The sequence below is a fragment of the Gopherus flavomarginatus genome, chromosome 5 (assembly GCF_025201925.1).
Source record: "Gopherus flavomarginatus isolate rGopFla2 chromosome 5, rGopFla2.mat.asm, whole genome shotgun sequence".
NCBI lineage: Eukaryota > Metazoa > Chordata > Testudines > Testudinidae > Gopherus > Gopherus flavomarginatus.
Window position 1 is genome coordinate 128,665,516 of NC_066621.1, and position 23,030 is coordinate 128,688,545.

Genomic DNA, 23,030 nt, shown 5'->3' on the forward strand with positions numbered 1-23,030 from the left:
CTGTACAATGCTTAGCACAATAGGGCCCCAATTCTTTATTTGGGCTCTAGGTACTACTGCCCGACAAATATACAATAATAATTCAAGCCCCTCCCTATGATCCACTATTGTCTCCAGGCCTACTCAAATGCTGATAATTAAGACATCTATTTAGACTGAATGTAATAACAAAACATCCTTAAACTTGCCACGTGCTAGACCTTGTTGAGTAATCACATAATCTTATTTGTTATCTCACATTTTCCCTCCCACTTGTTACTCATTACTGTATCATGACTAATACTAGGTTGGAAGATCCTAGGGGCAAGGGTAATCTCTTCTCTTGGTTTTGGAAGGGGTCTAGCACACCTATTAATATTTTCCAGTGACAGTCCTGTTCTTTCCAGATCTACAGAGAAAGAACTGATTCAAAGATTTGCACTATGCTTGCTTCTGGGGAGGCCACTTCCTTGGACTTGGTAGGGGGAAATATATCTGTTTTCTCTCTTACTATGGCCCTACACCATGTAAACAATTCAGGGAGAATCATCTTGGCTTTGGAGCTTCTGCTGGACTGAAGGCTGCTGTGACCTGCCCCCTTGACAAATACTGTTCCCACTCATCCTCATTTCCTGAGATGGACTTAGACAGTAATGTCAAATCCCGTTGTTACAAAAAACTCCAAAAAACAAAACCCCATGATATTGACTAATAAGTCAAGAAAGTAAAAAGAAAATAGCTTTTGGTTTTTTTTTTTGTTTGTTTTCTAGATTTTGAGCTCTTAGTGTCCATGTCTTCAAGCTTTTCTCTGCAAACCCAAGGGCAAGAAGCTTATTTTTAAACAATGAAAGCTGAAATCATCACAGTCACTTGTCTCCAGAGCTGTGGTTTTAAGAAAAATATTCAACACTGCAAGACAAGGAATGAAATCACTACAATTGGCAACACTTCAGAGAAATACTCTCCTTTTCAGTGATGGAACCTTGGTGCACTGAGACTTATATTTCTCTGAATGGTCTCTGCTTAGGAGACCTGGAGATTTGACCACTGACTGAGTTGTCTTATCCTATCTGGAACAGGAGCCATTCTCAAGGGGAGAGCCATTTTAGTTTCCTCTGTGTCTACTTGGTGCTAAATGGAGAATCTACGCTTTCCTTGTGGCCTGTAAAACTCTGGGAGAGGAATGGAGAAGAACAGAGACAAAGAACAGATGAAAAAATAAACTGAAACTAGGAGGAGAAGAAGAAACTAATGGAGGAATTCAAGAGCCCAGCAGTCAGGACAGAAGCTGTGAATGCCAGCTCTTCTTCGAGTGCTTGTTCATGTCAATTCTAATTATGTGTGCGTGCGCTGCGTGCACAGCAGCCAGAAGGTTTTTCCCCTAGCAGTATCCGTTGGGTTGGTCCAGGTGATCTCTGGAACATGCCTTCATGTGCTGGATATAGGGCCCTGCTGACCCACCATCCCCTCAGTTCCTTCTACCGCCTATGATGGTTAGCTGGAATGCTCATGTCTCTTGCTTCGGCAAGCATCTCTCTTAGCAGTTTGAACCTTCAACTCATGTATATATTTAGATCATATAGTAGTTAGTAGTAGTTAGAATAGTCTTCTTTGTGTTTCATTTGGGGGTTCCCCCCCCACTCCCTTTCTTCCCAGTAATGGGGCAAGCTTGGCTTTAAACCCTCCTTGGCATGTGGCAAGCTTATGCCAAGACGGACTCACACATTTCTTGTCTGAAGCGTTTGGGGGAAAGCCACCAAAAAGAATGCTGCAACATCTGCAGGGGATTCCGTTGGACCACGCAAAAGGACAGGGACCCGTGTCTCAAGATCCTCATACACACTTGGACCCTGGATCAGCAGAGCTGGCATTGAGCACCTCATCTTTGATGCGCAGTCGCCAGTACCAGTGACACATGAGTTGGCGCCACGGAAAGACTCCACCAGATACTTTTGGCACCATCATGGCTCCTCGCATAGGAGCTCCATGCATCCCAGTGGGCGGCACCATTCCCATTCCCTGGTGCCCCAGATGAAAAGGAGACTCGAAAGGGGCTGCTCCCCTATGTCCAGACCGCCACAGAAGGAGCCCACAGCCATGGGATGCACGTCGGACAATGGCAGTTTGGCCCCACCGACTAAGGCCTTGTCGATTCCTGCCCCCACATGGGACCAGTTAAGTCCAGGCCCACAACACTCCCTGATCCGGGAGAGCAATGACCTGCAGTTGCCATCCACACTGGAGGTGTTTGGAGGGAGCAGGAGACCTCATTGTCCTTACAGCACCATCCTCCCCACCAAGGTGGATAGGTCTCCTGCACTGGTCACAGAGGCCCCTGCGAGATCCCCAGTGCCATCCAGAGGCAAGCCAGCAATGATGCAGTGCCAGTCGCCATCCCCTCAGCACCATTCACCAGCACCTTACACCAGTGCCAACATAGGGGAGCCACACTGGTCCCCAATTCCCAGCACCAATCTCCACCGCTCCTCCGTGGTCCTCCTATACAGAGTCCTCAGAGTCAGAATCATACCGCTCTAGGAGAAGCAGGAAATCTAGGTCCAATAGGCACAGATGGAAACTCTACCCGCGACCATAGCCAGGTCACTGGCAAACTCCTACCCAGGGGCCATTCTGGACACCCTTGGCTTTCCACCGGGGCCAGGGACAGAGTCTAAGGTCCTATTCAAAGCTGGCATTGGTGGTCGCAGCTTCATATGTACCAGCGACATATCAGCAGGATCGAGCATTTCCTACATAGACACCAACCGCGCCAGCATCGACGCTCTCAGCACCAACCGTGCTGGCACTGGTGACGGATCTCCGAGCTCAACAAGATCCCCTTGGTGCCGAAGGCAGGGAACAGGACCTGCTCCTAGCTAGAGCGTTGTCCTCATCCTTGCCTGACAAGGTGGTGGCAGGAACATCGACAGCCGCTGCCTTGAAAAACAGCAGAGTGCTTCAACAGCTGCTTAGAAAGGTGGCACAGAACCTGGCAATCCAGGCAAAGGAAGTTGTGGAAACATCAGACCCCATGGTGGACATACTTGCCCCCTTGGGTCCCTCCCTGGAGGGGGGAGGGGCACATTCAGTGGGGAACCACAGTGGTGAAAGGAGCAGGACATGGGGCCACCGGTGGCCCCATGGCCAGCAGCTCCTCCAGCGCGGCTGTACTGTCTCCAGCCCTGCCCCCAGCCCTTCCACGCAGCTGTGTCTCCTGGGGTCGGTACAGCCGTGCTGAAGGAGCTGCAGGCGTGGGACTGCTCCTTTCGCTGCTGTGGTTCAGTTCAGTGCTGAGTGTGGGATGCTGCTCCCAGGATCCAGCGTCCCATGCTGGCAGCTCCTCTGGCGCAGCTGTACCGGTACCACTCCCAGCACTGTCCTCTATTATCTCTTCCTGGGATCCAGTACAGTACAGCCACGCTGGAGAAGCTGTCCTCTATTATCTCTTCCTGGGATCCAGTACAGTACAGCCACGCTGGAGAAGCTGTCGGTGTCCGGTGCAGTGGGAGGACAGAGTGCTCCCCGCCCCTGGGTAATATGGGATGGGATGGGAAGGGGATGGGGAGAGCATGGGGCCTGGGCTGGGTGGAGTCACGTGGTGAGGTCATGTGCCCCACTTTAGCTGGTGCTCCCCCTTGTGTCCCTCTCATGAGTCACCCACCCTCCTGTACTGCTCTGCCACTCATCAAAACTATTTGTGATACCACCAAAACTCAGACCCCAGCCTCTTTGCTACTAATGGCAAAGAGGAATGAATGAAAATACTTTGTTCCCTTGAAGAGGTATGAACATCTGTATAACCATTCCCTGCCGGACTCCATGGTGGTAGCTGCAGTGTATGAGGAGGAGTGCCAGGGCTACCAAAAAAATCGGGAGGCAAAAAAGCTGGACCTCTTTGTGAGGAAAATGTACTCCAACTCCGTATAGCCAACCACTAGGCCATCCCCAGCAGGTGTAATTACAACTTCTGTGGAGTGATGGCCAAGTTCACGGAGTTGTTGCCAGAGGACTCCTGGGCAGAGTTTTCCTCCTTGGTAGAGGAGGGCAAGCTCATTGCCCAAGCATCGCTGCAGGCAGCCCTTGATGTAGCAGATGCGGCCACCTGCACCATGGCCTCCACGACAGTCCTGAGGAGTAACTCCTAGCTACAAATTTCAGGGCTCCCATATGAGGTCCAGCAGACAATCCAAGATCTCCCCTTTGAGGGTCTGTCCCTCTTTTCAGAAAAGACCAATTCATAGCCTCATAGCCTTAAGTTCTTGAGGGCCACCCTCAAGTCCCTTGGCTTCCACACTCCGGCTAATCAACAAACATTTTAAGCTGCAGCCCCCGCCTCATGTTTACCATCTTCAAAACACTACATTGGATTGCTGGGTACTCCTCATGGTAGAAAGGGAATACTCCCTTCAGTTCTCTGCCCACCCACCCTTCCCCGTGCCTCTTCAGGGATCCTCTCATGAGCAACTCCTCACACAGGAGATGCACTCGTGCCTAAAGCTGAGGACAGAGGAAGAGGTTCCTCAGGAACTGAAGGGCTAGGGGTTCTATTCCTGGTATTTCCTAATACCAAAAGCCAAAGGTGGCCTCAGGCTCATGCTAGACCTGCAAGAGCCCAACAAGTTCATGAAGAAACTGAAGTTCTGCATGGTCTCTTTGACCTCTATTATCTCTTCCTGGGATCCACGAGACTAGTATGCTGCCCTCAATTTGAAGGACGCTTACTTTCACATTTCAGTCAAGCCATCCCACAGAAGGTACCTCAGGTTTGTGGTGAACTGCAGTCATTATCAGTTCACAATCCTTCCATTTGGCCTGTCAGCGGCTCCTTGAGTATTTACCAAGTGCATGGCAGTTATACCTCCTTTCCTGCACAAGAGCCAGGTGCAGGTGTCTCCATACCTTGATGACTGGCTAATCAAGGGCTGCTCCAAGACAGTGACCTTTGTAAGAGCTACTTTTGATGACCCTGGGCCTTCTACTGAATGTACAGAAGTCAATCCCAGGCGCCATTCAAAGAATAGAGTTTACAGGGGCAATGCTGAACTCTATGCAGGCGACGACGTACCTCCCAGAGTCGCGTTTCTGGTTCCTCTGTGACTTAATATGAAGCCTTATGCAGTTCCCTATTACCACAGCAAGGAATTGCCTAAAACTTGTGGGACACATGGCTGCTTGTACCTCAGTGGTGCAGCACGCCAGATTAAGGCTCCGGCCTCTTCAGGCGTGTTAACTTCAGTGTATCGGCTGGTTCGAGACTGTCTAGACGAGGTTGTCACTTTTCCTCATCTGGTTCTTGAGTCCCCCTTATGGTGGCTCAACCCTCAGGAGGTCTGTGCAGGTGTCCCCTTTGCCAGACCACGGCCTTCCCTCTTGCTGGTGATGGACGCATCAGCGTTGGGATGGGGAGTGCACCTCGGAGACCTCAGAACTCAAGGCCTCTGGTCCCAAGCAGAGCACTCACTCCACATCAATGTCAGAGAGCTGAGAGTGATCTTTCTTGTATGCCAGGCATTCCAAGTTCACCTCGAGGGCAAATGTGTATAAGTTATGACAGCCAATACAACAGCGATGTTTTATATAAACAGACAGGGGTATGTATGCTCCCCTCCCCTGTGCCAGGAATCCCTCAGTCTGTGGGACTTCTGCATAGCTCACTCAATAGACCTGGAGGCATCGTCCCTTCCTGGAATACAGAACAAGTTGGTGGACTATCTCAGCAGGTCCTTTCAGAGCCACAAATGGTCCCTATGCCCGGATGTCGTTAATAACATCTTCCAAAAGTGGGGATTTCCCCAGATAGACTTGTTCACCACGCGGCACAACAGGGATGCCTGCATTTCTACTGCTTCCTGTATCATAGCCAGGGTTCCATTGCAGATGTGTTCCTCCTTCCCTGGAAGGGATCCCTTCTGTATGCGTTCCATCCCATACCTCTCATTCTCAAGGTGCTCCTCAAGGTTTGAAGGGAGGAGGCCTCAGCGATATTGATAGCTCTAGCCTGGCCCTGCCAGCACGGGTACACATCCCTTCTGGAAATGTCCATGAACAACCCAATAGCCTTACTGCTCTTTCCAGACCTGATAACTCAGGACCACGGCTGTCTCCAGCACCCTAATCTTGAGTTGCTTCACCTCATGGCACGGAAGCTCCATGGCTAACCCCAATGGAGCTCGCCTGTTCGGGTCCGGTCAGGGAAGTCCGGTCAGTGGAGGGATAGCTCAGTGGTCTGAGCATTGGCCTGGTAAACCCAGGGTTGTGCGCTAAATCCTTGAGGGGGCCATTTAGGGAACTGGGCTAAAAATCTGTCTCAGGATTGGTCCTGCTTTGAGCAGGGAGTTGGACTAGATGACCTCCTGAGGTCCCTTCCAACCCTGATATTCTATGATTCTAAGTCCTCCTGTGCAGTAGGAAACCCTCCACTAGGGCTATCTACCTGGCCAAATGCAAAAGAATCACAATTTGGTCCTCCCAATTCCTCTCGTCTCCAACATATTTGTTGATACCTGTAATATTGGACTATCTCCTCCATCTCAAACAGCAAGGGCTTTCCCTGTTGTCAATAAAGGCCCATCTGGCTGTTATCTCGGCCTTCTATCCAGGTACAGAGTGCCGGCGGGTCTTTGCCAAGTTAGTCTTTGCCTGTGGTTAGTGGTTTCCTAAATGGTCTCAACATGTTATACCCTCAGGTACGACAGCCGGTCTCAGCCTGGGACCTTAGCTTGGTCCTTTTCCAGACTAATGAGGACACCCTTCAAACTATTGGCTAAAGGTTTGTTGCTGTACTTCTCATACAAGGTGGCATTCCTGGTAGCAATAACATTGGCCAGGAGGGTATCTGAGCTAAAGGCCCTAACATCTGAGCCTCCTTACACGATGTTCTTTCAGGTTAATGTCCAGCTCAGGCCGCATCCTGCTTTTCTCCCTAAGGTTATCTCCCAGTTCCACGTGAACCAGGATATCTTCCTTCCAGTTTTCTACCCCAAGCCACACGCAAGCAGCAGGGAGCAGAAACTGCATTCATTGGGCATTAGGCAGACATTAGAAGGGCACTTGCCTTCTATATCGAGTGCATCACACAAGGGCGTAGGCATCATCAGTGGCATTCCTGGCCCACGTTTCGACGCAGGAGATCTGCAGAGCTGCAACATCGTCATGAATATATACTTTTACCTCGCATTACACTATTACACAACAGGCCACAGATGATGCAGCCTTCATCAGAGCGGTGCTACAATCAGCAAGCCTTTGAGCTCCAACACTGTCTCCAAAACTTGGGCTTGGTAATCACCTAATTGGAATCAACATGAACAAGCACTTGAAGAAGAAAAAATGGTTACTTACTATCTCATAACTGTTCTTCGAGATGTGTTGTTCATGTCCATTCCAATACCCACCCTCCTACCCATCTGTCGGCACAGCTGGTAAGAAGGAACTGAGGAGGTGGCAGGTTGGCAGAGGCCTATATCCAGTGCCACGAAGGCGCAACCTAGGGGGCGCCTGGAGTGACCCGATGGATACTGCTAGGGGAAAAACCTTCCAGCTGCCATGCATATGGTGGGCGCACACCTAATTGGAATGGACATTGTCATAAACAGATAGTTAAGGGTTAATGTCTCTTACCTGTAAAGGGTTAAGAAGCTCAGTGAACCTGGCTGACACCTGACCAGAGGACCAATAGGGGACAAGATACTTTCAAATCTTGGTGGAGGGAAGTCTTTGTTTGTGCTTTTTCTTTGGTTCGTTGTTCGCTCTCGGGACTGAGAGGACGGGACATCATTCCAGGTTCTCCAATCTTTCTGAATCAGTCTTTCATGTTTCCAAATAGTAAGTAATAGCAGGCAAGGCGGATTAGTCTTATGTTTGTTTTCTCAACTGGTAAATGTGTCTTTTTGCTGGAAGGATTTTTATCTCTGTTTGCTGTAACTTTGAATCTCAGGCTGCAGAGGGGAGTCCCTCTAGTCTATATGAATCTGAGTACCCTGTAAAGCATTTTCCATCCTGATTTCACAGAGATAATTTTTACCTTTTCTTTCTTTAATTAAAAGCTTTCTTTTTAAGAACCTGATTGATTTTTCCTTGTTTTAGAATCTAAGGGATTGAGTCTAAACTCACCAGGGATTGGTGGGGGGAAAAGGAGGGGGATGGTTAAATTCTCCTTGTTTTAAGACACAAGGGGTTTGGGTCTTGGGTTCCCCAGGGAAGGTTTTAGGGGAACAGAAGTGTGCCAGACACAGACTTCTGGCTGGTGGCAGCGTACCAAACTTAAGCTAGTAATTAAGCTTAAAAGTGATCATGCAGGTCCCCACTTCTTGAACCCTAAAGTTCAAAGTGGGGAAAAAACCTTGACATGGTGAGCAGCGTTGGGATATCTAGGAACCAAAAGCCAGTAGGATTTTTTTTCTCTCCTTTCTAGCTGCTTGGTTCTCTAATGTTCTTTTAGTTGTTTTCCTTGCAAATTACCATCTAAAAAAGACTTAAGTATCTATACTTGTGTGCAGTAACACACTACAAAAAACTTCACTCAAAAACATGAAAACTAAGAATCATCTGACTATATAGTTATAGAACATCACTTAATATGCAAAACCTGCACAGCAAATCCATATGCACAACAATTGTATCATCAAAAAAGTTCTTTTACCTCTAAAAGTGTATTGCTTTTTCAATCTAATTTGCATCTCTTATTGATGTGGCTGTTATTTTCAAATAAACCTATCAAACTTGAAGGTTTACAACAAATTTTTCAGTACTGTATTATAATCATAAAACAGAAATGCTGACTGCACATATCTAGAAACATAAGATTTTCTATGATGTACGAAAAATGTAACATGAAACACCCCCTCCCAGAATCTGAGATTTTCTCATGTGCTGGGACAGAAACATGCATGTTTTTAAATCACATGATGGTTATAGTAAGGATTTTGCTTTTGTTCCATGCGTTTTACTACAAGCACGCGAACTGAAGTTTAAAATAAAATTAGTAAAGTATTTCCATATATTCCCTCTCATCCGTGTACGTTGTATTTCCCTTTTAGAAGATGTATTTGTAATGAAATATGTTTGCCTGTTTCTTTAAAGGAAATATGCAATTCTACAGAAAATAATTTAGTAGCTCTTTCCTTTGGAAACAAGTGCACACGGAACACTTAATCTGCTTGTAATTATTATAATCAGATGTGTTGTGCAAATGAGATTAAAAACTCAAATGCATATCAGTTTGGAAATTAAGGATTCTGTAAAAATAACCTGTAATCAAACAAGAAATTGGACTTAGATTATTCTGTAGTGTTATTTTCCATACAACATGGTGGCTCTCAAAATGTCCATATCTTTTACTCACCCATCTATAATACAATCCAAATTAGTAAATTTTTGTCTTGAAAAATTAAGTTAAATTTATTAAATTGGTCTGGTTCCTTTTAGATCATGCAAGCCAGTGGTTCTCAAATTATGGGTTGGGCCTCCAAAGGGAGATGCGAGGTCCGGCTTTTTTTCTTTTAAAAGAGCTCTGGCTGTCAGCCCGGTGTGGCTGGCGGCCGTACATATCCAGGAGGCAGGGATAATAGGGACAACTGGAGCCCCGCCATACTGGGGCTGACAGGTGGAGCCTGGCCATCCGAGCTTGGGCTCTTCTTCCACCCCCCAATCCCTCACAGGTGGCAGGCCGGGCTCTGCCTCCCCCCTTCCCCATTCCCTAACCAAGACGCAGGCCGGGCTCAGGTTCTCCTTCCTTTCCTTGCCCAATCCCTCACCTGGTGGCAGCAGGGCTCTGGCTGTCAACTGTGGCGTGGCAGCAGCAGTGCATAAATAAGGGTGGCAATGGGGCACTAAGTCTGCTGTGAGAAGTGATATATTGGAAGTGAGGTATCACTTTTCACTTCGCCTCCCTTACTTTTGTGCTGCTGCTGGCTTGGCACTGCCTTTAGAGCTGGGTGGCGATATATTTATTTGTGCGTGTGGGGTGGGCGGCATAAATGACTTCAGACACAAAGAACGGGGCCCAATCAAATAAGTTTGAGAGCCACTCATTTAAGGTATATTTGCTCAGTAATGTAATTATGTTGCATTCAAATATATTTAAATGTACAGAATCATAGTACTGGAAGGGCCTGTGAGAGGTCATCTAGTCCAGTCCCCTGCGGGGGAGGGGGGAAGAGCATCCCTGACAGGTGTTTATCTAACCCATTGGTTCTCAAACTTCTGTACTGGTGACCCCTTTCACAAGCCTCTGAGTGTGACTCCCCCTAATAAATTAAAAACACTTTTAAACATATTTAACACCATCATAAATGCTTGGAGGCAAAGCAGGGTTTGGGGTGGAGGCTGACAGCTTGCGACCTCTCATGTAATAACCTCGTGACCCCCTGAGGGGTCCCAACCCCCAGTTCGAGAACCCCTGATCTAACTTGCTCTTAAAAATCTCCAACAATGGAGATTCCACAACCTCCCTAGGCAATGTATTCCAGTGCTTAACCATTCTGACAGGAAGTTTTTCCTAATGTCCAACCTAAACTGCCCTTGCTGCAATTTAAGCCCACTGCTTCTCATCCTATCCTCAGAGATTAAGAAAAACAATTTTTTGCCCTCCTCCTTGTAACAACCTTTTACGTACTTGAAAACTGTTATCATGTCCCCCCTCAGTCTTCTCTTTTCCAGTCTAAACAAACCCAATTTTTTCAATCTTCCCTCATAAGTCATGTTTTGTAGACCTTTAATCATTTTTTGTTGCTCTTCTCTGTACTTTCTCCAATTTGTCCACATCCTTCCTGAAATGTGGCACCCAGAACTGGACACAATACTCCAGCTGAGGCCCAGACAGTGCGGAGTAGAGCGGAAGAATTACTTCTCCAGTTTTCCTTACAACACTCCTGCTAATACATTCCAGAATGATGATAGGTTTTTCTGCAACAGCGTTACACATATTTAGCTTGTGGTCCACTATGACTCCCAGATCCCTTTCCACAGTACTCCTTCCTAGGCAGCCATTTCCCATTTTGTCTGTGTGCAACTGACTGTTCCTTCCTAAGTGGAGTACTTTGCATTTGTCCTTATTGAATTTCATCCAGTTTACTTCAGACCATTTTTCCAGTTTGTCCAGATCATTTTGAATTTTAATCCTATCCTTTAAAGAAATTGCAAACCCTCCCAGCTTGGTATCGTCCACAAACTTTACAAGTTTACACTCTATGCCATTATCTAAACCATTGATGAAGATACTGAACAGAACCGGACCCAGAACTGATCCCTGAGGGACCCCACTCGTTACGTCCTTCCAGCATGACTGTGAAATACTGATAACTACTCTCTGGGAACGACAAGGAGCCCAGTGGCACCTTAAAGACTAACAGATTTATTTGGACATAAGCTTTTGTTGGTAAAAAATCCCCTTCTTCGGATGCATGGAGTGAAAATTACAGATGCAGGCATTATTATACATGGTTTTCCAAGCAGTTTTGCACCCATCTTATTATAGTAGCTCCATATAGGTTGCATTTCCCCAGTTTGTTTACAAGAAAATCATGTGAGACAGTATCAAAAGCTCACTAAAGTCAAGATATACCATGTCTACTGCTTCCCCCCATCCACAAGGTTCGTTACCCTGACAAAAAAAAGCTATCAGGTTGGTCTGACACAATTTGTTTTTGACAAATCCATGCTGTCACTTAACACCTTATTATCTTCTAGATATTTGCAAATTGATTGCTTAATTATTTGCTCCATTATCTTTCCGGGTACAGAAGTTAAGCTAACTGGTCTGTAATTCCCCAGGTTGTCCTTATTTCCCTTTTTATAGATTGGCACTATATCTGCCTTTTTCCAGTTTTTGGAATCTCTCCAGTCTTCCATGACTTTTCAAAGATAATCGCTAATGGCTCAGATATCATCTCAGTCAGCTCTTTGAGTATTCTAAAATGTATTTCATCAGGCCCCGGTGACTTGAAGACATCTAATTTGTCTAAGTAATTTTTAACTTGTTCTTTTTCCCTATTTTAGCCTCTTCTGATCCTACCTCATTTTCACTGATATTCATTATGTTAGACGTCCTATCACCACCAACCTTCTTGGTGAAAACCAAAACAAAGAAGTCATTAAGCACCTTTATCATTTCCACATTTTCTGTTATTTTTCCCTCCTTATTGAGTAATGGGCCTACTCTGTCCTCAGTCTTCCTCTAGCTTCTAATGTACTTGTAGAATGTTTTCTTGTTACCCTTTATGTCTCTAGCTAGTTGGATCTCGTTTTATGCCTTGACCTTTCTAATTTTGTCCCTACATACTTGTGTTAGTTGTTTATATTCATTCTTTGTAATCTGACCTAGTTTCCAATTTTAGGACTCTTTTTTGATTTTTAGATTCAAACTATTATCAAATAAAGGACTCATACTTATCAAATCTGTTACATTTCTGTGTGCTTATTTAGAGTGGATTTGAAATACTGTGATCCTAATTTTTTTTTAAATTTAATGGCAACTTGGTTGGTCATTAGTATTTAAATGTAAAAATATAGTATCAGAGGGGTAGCCGTGTTAGTCTGGATCTGTAAAAGCAGCAAAAAAGCCTGTGGCACTTTATAGACTAACAGACGTTTTGGAGAATGAGCTTTCGATGGTGAATACACACTTCCGACGAAGTGAGTATTCACCCACGAAAGCTCATGCTCCAAAACGTCTGTTAGTCTATAAGGTGCCACAGGATTCTTTGCTGCTTGTAAAAATACAGTGTTTCTCCAGAAAGCGTCCTTCAGTGATTTTGAATTATAGGTGCATACTAAATAAAAGGGTGACATCAGCCTTCAGTATATGATTAAAGTGTTTCAAAACACAGTATCTGTTTTAACAAAGAGAAAAAGGATCCACTGGAATATAAATCATGTGTTCCCAACTGTAGAGCTTTTGTCTACTAATTTCTCTCGCTTTTGATAATAAAAATAACCTTAAAATAAAACATGTTCTTCACTATTCACACATGGAAATTCCTCCTTAACTTTTTTAGCAACTTTATCCTGAGACTATTATGAAGAAAATATCGTCCATTATATTGTAATACTGTATGGTTTCAGAGTAGCAGTCGTGTTAGTCTGTATCCACAAAACGAACAGTAGTCCTTGTGGCACCTTATATTGTAATAGTGTATGTGATCACTCACCTACGGAAGCAGACTATGAACAAAACAATGCCTGCAATCAACATTTTATTTGTTCATCATCTATTTTAAACAATTGTTTGCCTTGCATGTCCATTCCTGCCTCTCTTGCCTTCATTATTCAATCACTAGCACGTTGAGAAATTCAGCTGTGTATTCTGTGTAAGCTCCTGATCCTAGCATGTTATTTCTTCCCCGCCCCCAAACATACCAACTTGTTTCCCCTGCTGCAAAACACTTGTTGCTAGGAAAAACATCCTCCTGCATGGCAACATATTTTTAAAAGAACAACTTTGGTGTAGTTACTTACTGAACTTTATATTGCCAGTATGCAATAATGAACACAAGTGGTTGTTAGTGCATCTCCGTATGTTTATAAACCCCCTAAAAATGACTGACCCATTCTAACAAGAATGTCCTTGCTTTTTGTTTAATTCTTGGTTGCAGTTGTTAATAGAAAAAATATGGAAAGTGATTTTTTTTTTTAAAAACAGCTGATGGATGGCTTTTACCAGAACTGAAGCTATTTTGGGCTTTTTTTCCACTTTGCTATTTTGTGACATTGTATCATAATTTACATTTACAGCTGATATGAACACTACTAGACTAGCTTCAATAGAACATACTGGCATTACGAATTAATCTGACTATAATGAGTGTACTCAAACAAAGCCCCTTACTGATGAAATGAAAAGGCAAGTTATTTTACAAATGACAATTTTATAACCATGTCTGGAAACGGTACGGCGAGTGCCATATCTATAATCACAGCAATACCCATTACAGCTGCAAAAGGTACAAGCGGTATCACTGTGGGGAGGTATTCCACTTCCCTCTGGATACTAGCACTGCAGCTATGTGGGTAGAATTCACTAGAACCTCAGAGCTGCTCATGTGAGGACAAAACCTAAGTTTGGGGGATGAACTACCTAATACATATCCTCTTAATCTTCTCTCGGTTTTCTCCCATGAGGAAGCAGCACAGACAATGTGATTTGTTTTTTCCCAAAATAAAAGCCACGTCAATCTCCTAAGTGAATCAAAGCATGAATTAGAAAAGGAGGAATCTGCTCATTCAAGACAACCTTCAAACACACACAGGAATAAAACATACTGTGGACAGTGTTGCCTCTGCATAGGATGAACTCTCTTATGTGGTTTATACCACTCAAATGTTCACCCCTCTGTACTGTTATTCTTCTCCAAGACTGGTAGTATTACTTTAACTCTGCCTGGGTCTATTTAACTGTATTTTTACATGCAAGCATACTGCCTTGTTTATAGTCTCAGGCCTGGTCTACACTACAAAGTTTGGTCGATGTAAGGCAGTTTACATTGACCTAATAATGCGTCTACACTACAATGTTCCTCTTGCCAATGTAACTTGCTTGCTATGTCAACTTCATAACTCCATCTCTGTGAACGGCATAGTACTTAAGTTGACATACTTAGGTCGATGCAATGGCAGCGTAGACACTTGTTGCTTACGTCAACTTACATGCCTTCAGGTGTCCCATAATGCCCCATTGTGATCGCTCTGGTCACCGTTTTCAACTCTGCTTCCCAGCAGCCTGGTATATAACAACAAGCCCCTCCCTTGTTAAAGCAGTGCAAATCTTTGAATGTTCATTTTCAGTCCACTTGGTGGGGAAAGCTCCCCTGGCAACTGCTCACCTGAACATGCTGGCTACATGGTCCAAATGCACTCCTGCCTGGAGTGCACAGGAGGTCTGTGGGGAGAAGAGGCTGTGCAGGCCAGTGCCGTAACAAGGGAAGTGCCTCGGGTGCACAAAGCCGAGTGGCGCAGAAAGCGGAGGAGAAAAAAAAAGCCACTGGCGCGGACATACATATAACCTGGGTAATCTCCCCCCCGGCCCTGCCTGCCGCCCCCACATGCCTCCTCCAAGTGTCCCCTGGCCCCAACTTGCTCCCCAAACCCCTGCCTTCCTGGCCTCAGGAACAGAGAGTTCCTGTCCCTCTCCTGCAGCTCCATGCTGCCTCCCTGCAGCAACTGCTGTTGCAGGGTCCTAATGTCCCCCATATCAACTGCCAGGGCAAACTGACTCTGAGCCTGCCCTTCTCCCTCAAACCCTTTTATTTTCCAATGGGACCCTCCACCAGCACAGGCCCCCCCCCCCGCCCTCAGTCACCGCTCCTACCCCATGCTGGGCAAGGAGGCAGCCCCATCTCTCACTCCCAGTGAGGCTACAGTCAGGGGCAACAGCAGGGGAGGAAGTGCACGGAGCATCTCCCCGGGCACCCACGATGGGGGAGGTGAGGGAGATTCCTGGACCTGAGAGGGGCCCTAGGAGCACATGCAGTGACAGTGGTGGGGGTGCGTGTGCTGCTGGGGAGGAGCAGGAAATGGGGGCTCCTACCCCAGAGCTTGCTGCTGCTGGCAGGAAAAAGGCTGGGGGGAGTCCTCCTCTCTGGCCCCTGTCCTGGAGCAGCCTGCCTGCACCCCAAACTCATCCCCAGCCCTGCCCCACCTCAAAGCCCACACCCCCAGTTAGAGCTTTCACCCCCCACTGCACCATCAACCCTCTGCCTGAGCCTTGAGCCCCTCCAGCACCCCAACACCTTATCCCCAGTCCCAGACAGAGCCCTCATCCCCCCGCAACCTGACCCTCTGCCCGAGCCCTAAGTCCCTCCAGCACCCCAAACACCTCATCTCCAGTCCCAGACAGAGCCCTCACCCTCCGCACTCCTACTCTTACCCTGAGCCCCTCCCACACCCCAAACCTCCCATTCCCAGCCCCAGACAGAGCCCTCACCCCTACTCTCACTTTGAGCCCCTCCCACACTCCAAACCCCTCATCTTCAGCCACAACCCACAGCCCTCATCCCTGCATTAATTACATTTGTGACTGAACTCCTTGGGGGAGAATTGTATGTCCCCTGTTCTGTTTCTGACATATATTTCTGCCATATATTTCGTGTTATAGCAGTCTTGGATGATGACCCAGCATATGTTGTTCATTTTAAGAACACTTTCACTGCAGATTTGACAAAACGCAAAGAAGGTACCAATGTGAGATTTCTAAAGATAGCTACAGCACTCAACCCAAGGTTTCAGAATATGATGTGCCATCCAAAATCTGAGAGGGATGAAGTGTGGAGCATGCAGTCAGAAGTCTTAAAAGAGCAACACTCCAATGCGGAAACTACAGAAGCGAACCCACCAAAAAAGAAAATCAACCTTCTGCTGGTGGCATCAGACTCAGATAATGGAAATGAACATGCGTCGGTCCACACTGCTATGGACTATTATCGAGCTGAAACGGTTACCAGTATGGACGCTGATGTCCCCTGGAATGGTGGTTAAAGCATGAAGGGACATATAAATCTGTAGTGCATCTGGCACGTAAATATCTTGCAACGCCGGCTACAAAAGTGCCATGCAAATGCCTGTTCTCACTTTCTGGTGACACTGTAAATAAGAAGAGGGTAGCATTATCTCCTGTAAATGTAAACAAAATTGTTTGTCTAAGTGATTGGCTGAACGAGAAGTAGGACTGAATGGACCTGCAGGCTCTGAAGTTTTATATTGTTTTGTTTTTGAATGCAATTATGTAACAAAAAACCTCTACATTTGTAAGTTGCACCTTCACGACAAAGAGATTGCACTACAGTACTTGTATTAGGTGAACTGAAAAACACTTTCTTTTGATTTTTTACAGTGCAAATATTTGTAATAAAAATAAATATAAAGTGAGCACTGTACACTTTGTATTCTGTGTTGTAACTGAAATCAATACATTTGAAAATGTCGAAAACATCCAAAAATAGTTAAATAAATGGCACTCTTTTTTAACAGTGCGAATAATTTTTTTAATCGCAGCCCTAGTCAAAATGCAAAACATATTTCAATATCCCAAACCACAGAACTAATGACAGAAAAATGCTCTACATACTGAAGAAGAAAAACTGAATCTAGTGATGTTATTGGTGAAGAGCAAAGATAGAGGAACACAGAAGAAGTCAGGCCAAGATTCTAAAAAACAGGACCCATAAAAAGTTAGAATTCTGAATCCATGTTTAAGCATCTAAGTAATTAGCCTCAGAGCAGAGGTGGGCAAACTATGGCCTGCTGGACCATCCTGCCCAGCCCTTGAGTATCAGGCAGGGAAGGCTATAGCACCTGGCTCCTCCTTTGCTGTTTCCCCTCCCCCGCAGCCTGACCTCACCTCGCCGCGCTGCAAGAGCTCTGGCCCGCCGCTCCTGCTGGGCAGCACGGTGGCATGGCTGCCTCCGGCCGGCCGGTAGGGCTGCAAGCTCCTGCCGCTCTGAGTGGCATGGTGAGGGGGTGGAAAGTGGAGGGGGTTGGATAAGGGGCAGGAGGTCCTGGGGGGCAGTCAAGGGACAGGGAGTGATTGGATGGGGCGGAGGTTCTGGTAGGGTGTGGTCATGGGATGGGGAGCAGGGTGGGTTGGATAGGTGTGGGAGTCTGGGGGGACTGTCAGGGGGTGGGGGTGTGGATAGGGGTCGGGGTAGTCAGGGGACAGGGAGCCGGGGGGGGCTGGATAGGGGATGGGGTCCTGGGGAGCAGTCAGGGGACAGGGAGCAGGGGGAGTTGGATAGGGTGTGGGGTCCTGGGGTGTGGTTAGAGGCGGGGGTCCTAGAAGGGGGCGGTCAGGGGACAAGGAGCAAGGGGGGTTGGATGGGTTGGGGGTTCTCAGAGGAGCAGTCGGGGGTGAGAAGTGGGAGGGGGTGCATAGGGGCCAGGGGCCAGGCTGTTTGGTGAGGCACAGCCTTCCCTACCTGACCCTCTGTACAGTTGTTCAACCCTGATGTGGCCCTTGGGCCAAAAAGTTTGCCCACCCCTGCCTTAGAGTGAGCAGTGGCACCACTAGAAAAGAATGACCCTCAGCAGGAAAACACAGATTACAGCTATGGACTTAGAAGCCTAATTCTAAGGTCCCTGTTTTTGAAAAGCGTGCCTGCCTTCAAACAATATTCCTACTTATGGACAGACACTAAATTAAGAATATGAATTTCCTAGCATTAGTCATAAAAAAATTGATACAGTCCAAGAAAAAACTGTGAAAAATTATAAGCATAGCTGCTGTGAAAGGAAGGTGTGAAACAGTTTAGGGACCCTGCTGTTTAAGTTAGGCCTCCCCAGAGTCTACCTTATGAAGGGAATGTCAAAAAATATTCCAAAAGCTGTGTACTGATAGTAATACACTTAGCACTTACATACTGCTGTGCACCTTCCAAGTGCTTTGTAAATATTAAATAATCCTCACATTACACTTGTTAGGAAAGTGAATAATTATTATTTTCTTCTTCTTTTTATACATGGAGAAACAGAGAAGTGAAGTGATTTGCCTGAGGACACACAATGAGTCATTATCACAGCCAGGACTGGAATTGAGGAGTTTCTGGCTCCTAGGCTTATGCTAAAGTGGGTAGACCAAGCTACCTCCTGTGTACTTTGCATAATTGGGCTGATTTTTTGCCCCTGTTCAGTTTGCATTATCTAAATGACCAGAAGTTTTTCCTGTAGCTCATCCCTTTAAAGTTACATTTACAAAGGTTATACATATAACACAAGATTGTTATGCAGCTTCCCACAAAATGGAGTGCCGACAGTGTGACAGAAAAGCATGAAAAGCGTAAAATGTAGAAGGAAGATAGGGATATCAGTGATGCTAACTAGGTTTTTTAAGTAAGGCTACAATTTAGTCATGGGAATTTTTAGTAAAAGTCATGGACAGGCCACTGGCAATAAACAAAAATTCACAGCCAATGACCTGTTCATGACCTTTACTATAAATACCCCTGACTAAATCTTAGCTGGGAGGCCTTGCGGGGCCATTGCTCTGGGGGCCTCTGGGGTGCTGCTGCTCTGGGGAGCCTCTGGGGCCAGCCCCATTGGCTGCTGTTCTGGCTGCCCCCAGACCACCGCTCAGGTAGTCCCTGGGGCCAACTGCTCTGGCTGTTGCTTGGGGGGTCCCCGGGCCACCCCAGCAGCGGCCAGGGTGGCTGTCCTCAGGGCATATCAAGGTTAAGGGTTTTACACATACAAATCAGCCTAAGAGGTGGTGTTTTTTAAAAAACAAACTCACGAGATTTGAAGACATTAATTAATCTTTTTATGATATTAAAATCTAGTACAAAATAATGCAAAACATGTCATATAATCACCACCTACCGGAATTACTAATAAAAAACAGAGGCTGTTAAGTACATATCTGATGTAGAGGACAGCTATAAATGGGCAGTGAATTCAAGGAGCTAAAGTTACAATAACATGAAATTAAACTGCTTTATGTAGTTTCAATAAAAGCTTTTATATAAAACAATAAGAAAATACAAGGGCATGATTTTTGGAGATAATGATTAGAAAACTGATCACGTGAATGACTAAATGTTCCAATGAACAAATCAGCATGCAGTATGGACAGTAACAAAGTTACAGATATGGCCATTATGTTCTAAAGTGCTGTGCCAAAGGGTATGTGAAAATTACACATTGTCTGTGGCAGTGCATTTAACAACATATAACTGTCGGTTCCAATCCTACAAAGAGCCAAGCACCTTCCTGCAAAGAAAATCCACACATAACAGATCAGGCCGGCACATTGTAAAGGCCATCCTGGTGGACACTTGGTACTCAGGTTATCTATGTCAAAGAACATGCTAGTCACTATTTATCTGTCTGGAGTTCTTTGGAAACATAACTGAAAAAATAAAGAAGGTATTGTTTAAAATACAACCATATTTTTCAGAAACATATTTTCATTTATGTATGTGTGTTGCCATCAAAAATTCTGACAAAAGTTTAGTAAACATTTAAATTCAGAGCTACAATATATTATGCAAAGAGGAAGCCTGGCTCTTTTACTGGCAAAGGAACAAAAATAGGAAATCTAAATGCAGAAATTATTAAGCATACTCTTCACATTTTTTTCCCATTTTTTTGGCTCTCAGTCACAGAGATTGTTATATAAATCTAAATATCTACATACGTAATAACATTCAGCCTTACGGTTAGCATCTTTGGAACAATTTTGCTGTTAGAATAAAACAGTATATATTAGATTAAATTAAGATTTCAACAAAATACCAGTGAACTCAGTCCTTGGCATTTTAGCTATCTTAAGAATCTCTGGGAAAGAAACTGGATTCTTCTTGATAATAGAGAGAAAGGTAAATTAGTATTTAACACACAGATCTGTCAGTCATTGGAACAATGCCTGTGCTTCTTTTAGTTTAGGAAAAGAGAATCCAAGTGCTTCATATCAAATACAATAATCCTCAAATAAAACAGACATTCTGATTATCCCCTCCCCCACCCTCCACCCAGGCCTGGATCAACACTTCCCTCTGAAATACACATGGGAGGGAGAAAGGTCTCCATAAAACTCCATATGGGAGATCGTTCCTTATGGGTTATTGTCCTCCCTTTCTCTCCAGAACCCATAGATTCCTAAGTAAACCAGAGGAGCCCAAGGACCTCATCAGCCCTCCTCTTGCTCCCTGACGGCACAGCTTCCTGCTGATCCATCTCTGGAGGGAGGGGATTCTCAGCATGGATGGGAACCACAGAATACTTAATGCAGCCACAACCTGTATTTCATTTTCACTAGCTTTTCCATGGGGAGAGGGAAAGCAGTTGTGTACTCCTCTCCCAGCCCACCACACTCCCCAGCTGTGGATCCCTGACTCAGAAAGAGCATTCTGCACATTCTGGCTAGAGGAGCACAATACTGTGAACTGGACGTATCACCCCTTCCGATCCCCCTCGGTGCAGTCCCAGAGAGATATATAATGACGATTCTCATCTCACCCCTATTTTGGATATCCAACATTTAGATAGACTCTCCATATTGTCGAAAAAAACCAAGCTAATCAGAATTGGGCTGCTGGAATCAGATCACCTATATGTTTAAATACAGAAGCAGGGGTCAGGGGATCCTAAAAAGACAATCTAATTAAAGGTGAAGCATTAAAATTTCCCTCTAAAAGAAGAATGTAATGAACAAAAAGCTGCTTACAGCTTCATGGAGGACTGCTCAAAGATCTGAGGATAGCAAAAGCTTGTCTGGAAATTAAAAAGGGGGAAGAAACCTAACAAGGATACACAGACAGTTACAGTTGGTAGGGAAGGATAAGGACAACTACAGAGGAGAAGTAGCCAATTGTATCCAAAGGAGTTACAGACGGGCTTTTAACACATGCATTATGGAAAAGCTAGTATAGAGAGTAAGCAAATCTATTAATGAACAAGAAATAAGCAGAAATTAATGGTCTTGAAATTGGCTGAGTTTCTGAAGTTTTTTTAAAATTTATCTTCAACCACAATATAAAGAAAACAGGACTAGGCAATTGGAAAGTGAGCAAAAACCTAACATGAATAGCTATTGACAAAGAATAGGTAAGAGCATAAATGAAAAATTTAATCCTAAACAAATCAGCTGGCGGAAGGAGGCATATTTCCAGCAGGACTCAGAGAGTAAACAGCAAACTCATTCACTGTGGTACTGATCAGACAGAGGGAAGGTAAATATACTACAGTATGTACTATACTTCCTTACTGGTTTGAAAGCAATCATTCAATATATTTGAAATAAAGAGTAAAACAATTTGCCACCCTGTTTCACAAGTATCATCCTGTGACTCTGTGAGTAACTATTCATGAGGGTCATTTTTATATGTAAAACTAGCCAACATTAAACATTTCTGCTTTAACTGAAGATAAAGCAAAAAAGCATCATCCAATAATATCCAATGCCACACTAAAGTCTCAAACTGTGACAAAGCTTCCTTAAAAATGACAAACTTTGATTTTCAAACACTATACTGATTGATACCCCACTTTAAACCATTAAATGGGCCAGAATGAGCCCCTTACCCCTATTAAAATCCCAGTTCCTACACTGAGTGAAAACTCACCGAAACTAACCAGCCACATGGGCTGAGATCCTGAGAGAAAGCTAATGTGAGCTGAAAGTATGTCATCCCTGTACCCCTTCCTTTTGGCTTATTGCTGACTGACTGACTGAAAGGGATACAAATCCAGCTTCCAAGGTGAGAGGCAGAATCATGTCCCTTTTAATCACTTTTCCAGCTCGCTAGAGCAGAGTTGGTGGGGAGGATAGAAAGATGACACACAATGCACTACCATATATACACCTATGATTCTATCACACTCACCAAACTGGGCTATTAGTTGGTACTCATCTAGCCTCTGAGCTGAAATTCAGCCTTGAAAGCCTTCATTTTGGAGGACTGAACCAGTAACAACAGTGCGGATTCAGGAAAATGGGAATTCTAACAATGACAACATCATTTGAGTGGTGGGTGAGTCAAGTACATTTTCTGTCCATCAACTGTCAATGTATCAGAGGGGTAGCCACGTTAGTCTGGATCTGTAAAAGCAGCAAAGAATCCTGTGGCATCTTATAGACTAACAGACGTTTTGGAGCATGAGCTTTCGTGGGTGAATACCTACTTCGTCAGATACATGTCCATGCATCTGACGAAGTAGGTATTCACCCACGAAAGCTCATGCTCCAAAACGTCTGTTAGTCTATAAGGTGCCACAGGATTCTTTGCTGCTTTAACTGTCAATGTGTTTTTCTGAGATTTGGATAGTTTCCTCCCTGCTCCACTTCACATCACCTTTTCCTACTGCCATGGAGACCTTCAGCCCTGTCCAGACTATGCAATTTATACAGTAAGACACAAATGAACATAAACAGCCTGTTTAAGCAGCCATTTATTTCACTAGTACTTTCCAACAAATCCAACTAGTTAGAAAATCTTTAGCTAGAAACATCATGGGAAAGTGTCTCCTTTTTAAAAACATTCTGCCAAGTCATTTTATTTATGTTCTTTTACTAGTCACCATTTTGTTTAATTTTTTTGTGAAAATAAGTACTGGCAAAAGACAGGATA

The 23,030-nt window shown here is 44.9% G+C and overlaps 3 protein-coding genes across 9 annotated transcripts in view; all 3 read right to left on the minus strand.

Annotated features, from left to right (window-relative positions):
- RPS6KA5 (ribosomal protein S6 kinase A5) overlaps positions 1 to 23,030 on the minus strand; it is a 669,794-nt gene that overhangs the window by 156,966 nt on the left and 489,798 nt on the right. The gene's annotated exons all lie outside the window — the stretch shown is intronic.
- Positions 1 to 23,030, minus strand: part of LOC127052409 (uncharacterized) — a 179,864-nt gene that overhangs the window by 37,004 nt on the left and 119,830 nt on the right. The window lies entirely within an intron of this gene.
- TTC7B (tetratricopeptide repeat domain 7B) overlaps positions 1 to 23,030 on the minus strand; it is a 330,755-nt gene that overhangs the window by 3,423 nt on the left and 304,302 nt on the right. The window contains exon 20 of one of the 7 annotated variants that reach the window (XM_050953240.1): positions 19,731 to 19,810. The exons of 5 other annotated variants lie outside the window; for them this stretch is intronic. In XM_050953240.1, coding sequence (XP_050809197.1) covers positions 19,781 to 19,810 — 30 coding nt within the window. In that variant the 3' untranslated portion in view covers positions 19,731 to 19,780. Of the gene's footprint in view, positions 1 to 19,730; positions 19,811 to 22,285; positions 22,362 to 23,030 lie in introns of those variants that run through there. One more of the 7 variants, XM_050953239.1, reaches the window with a different exon arrangement.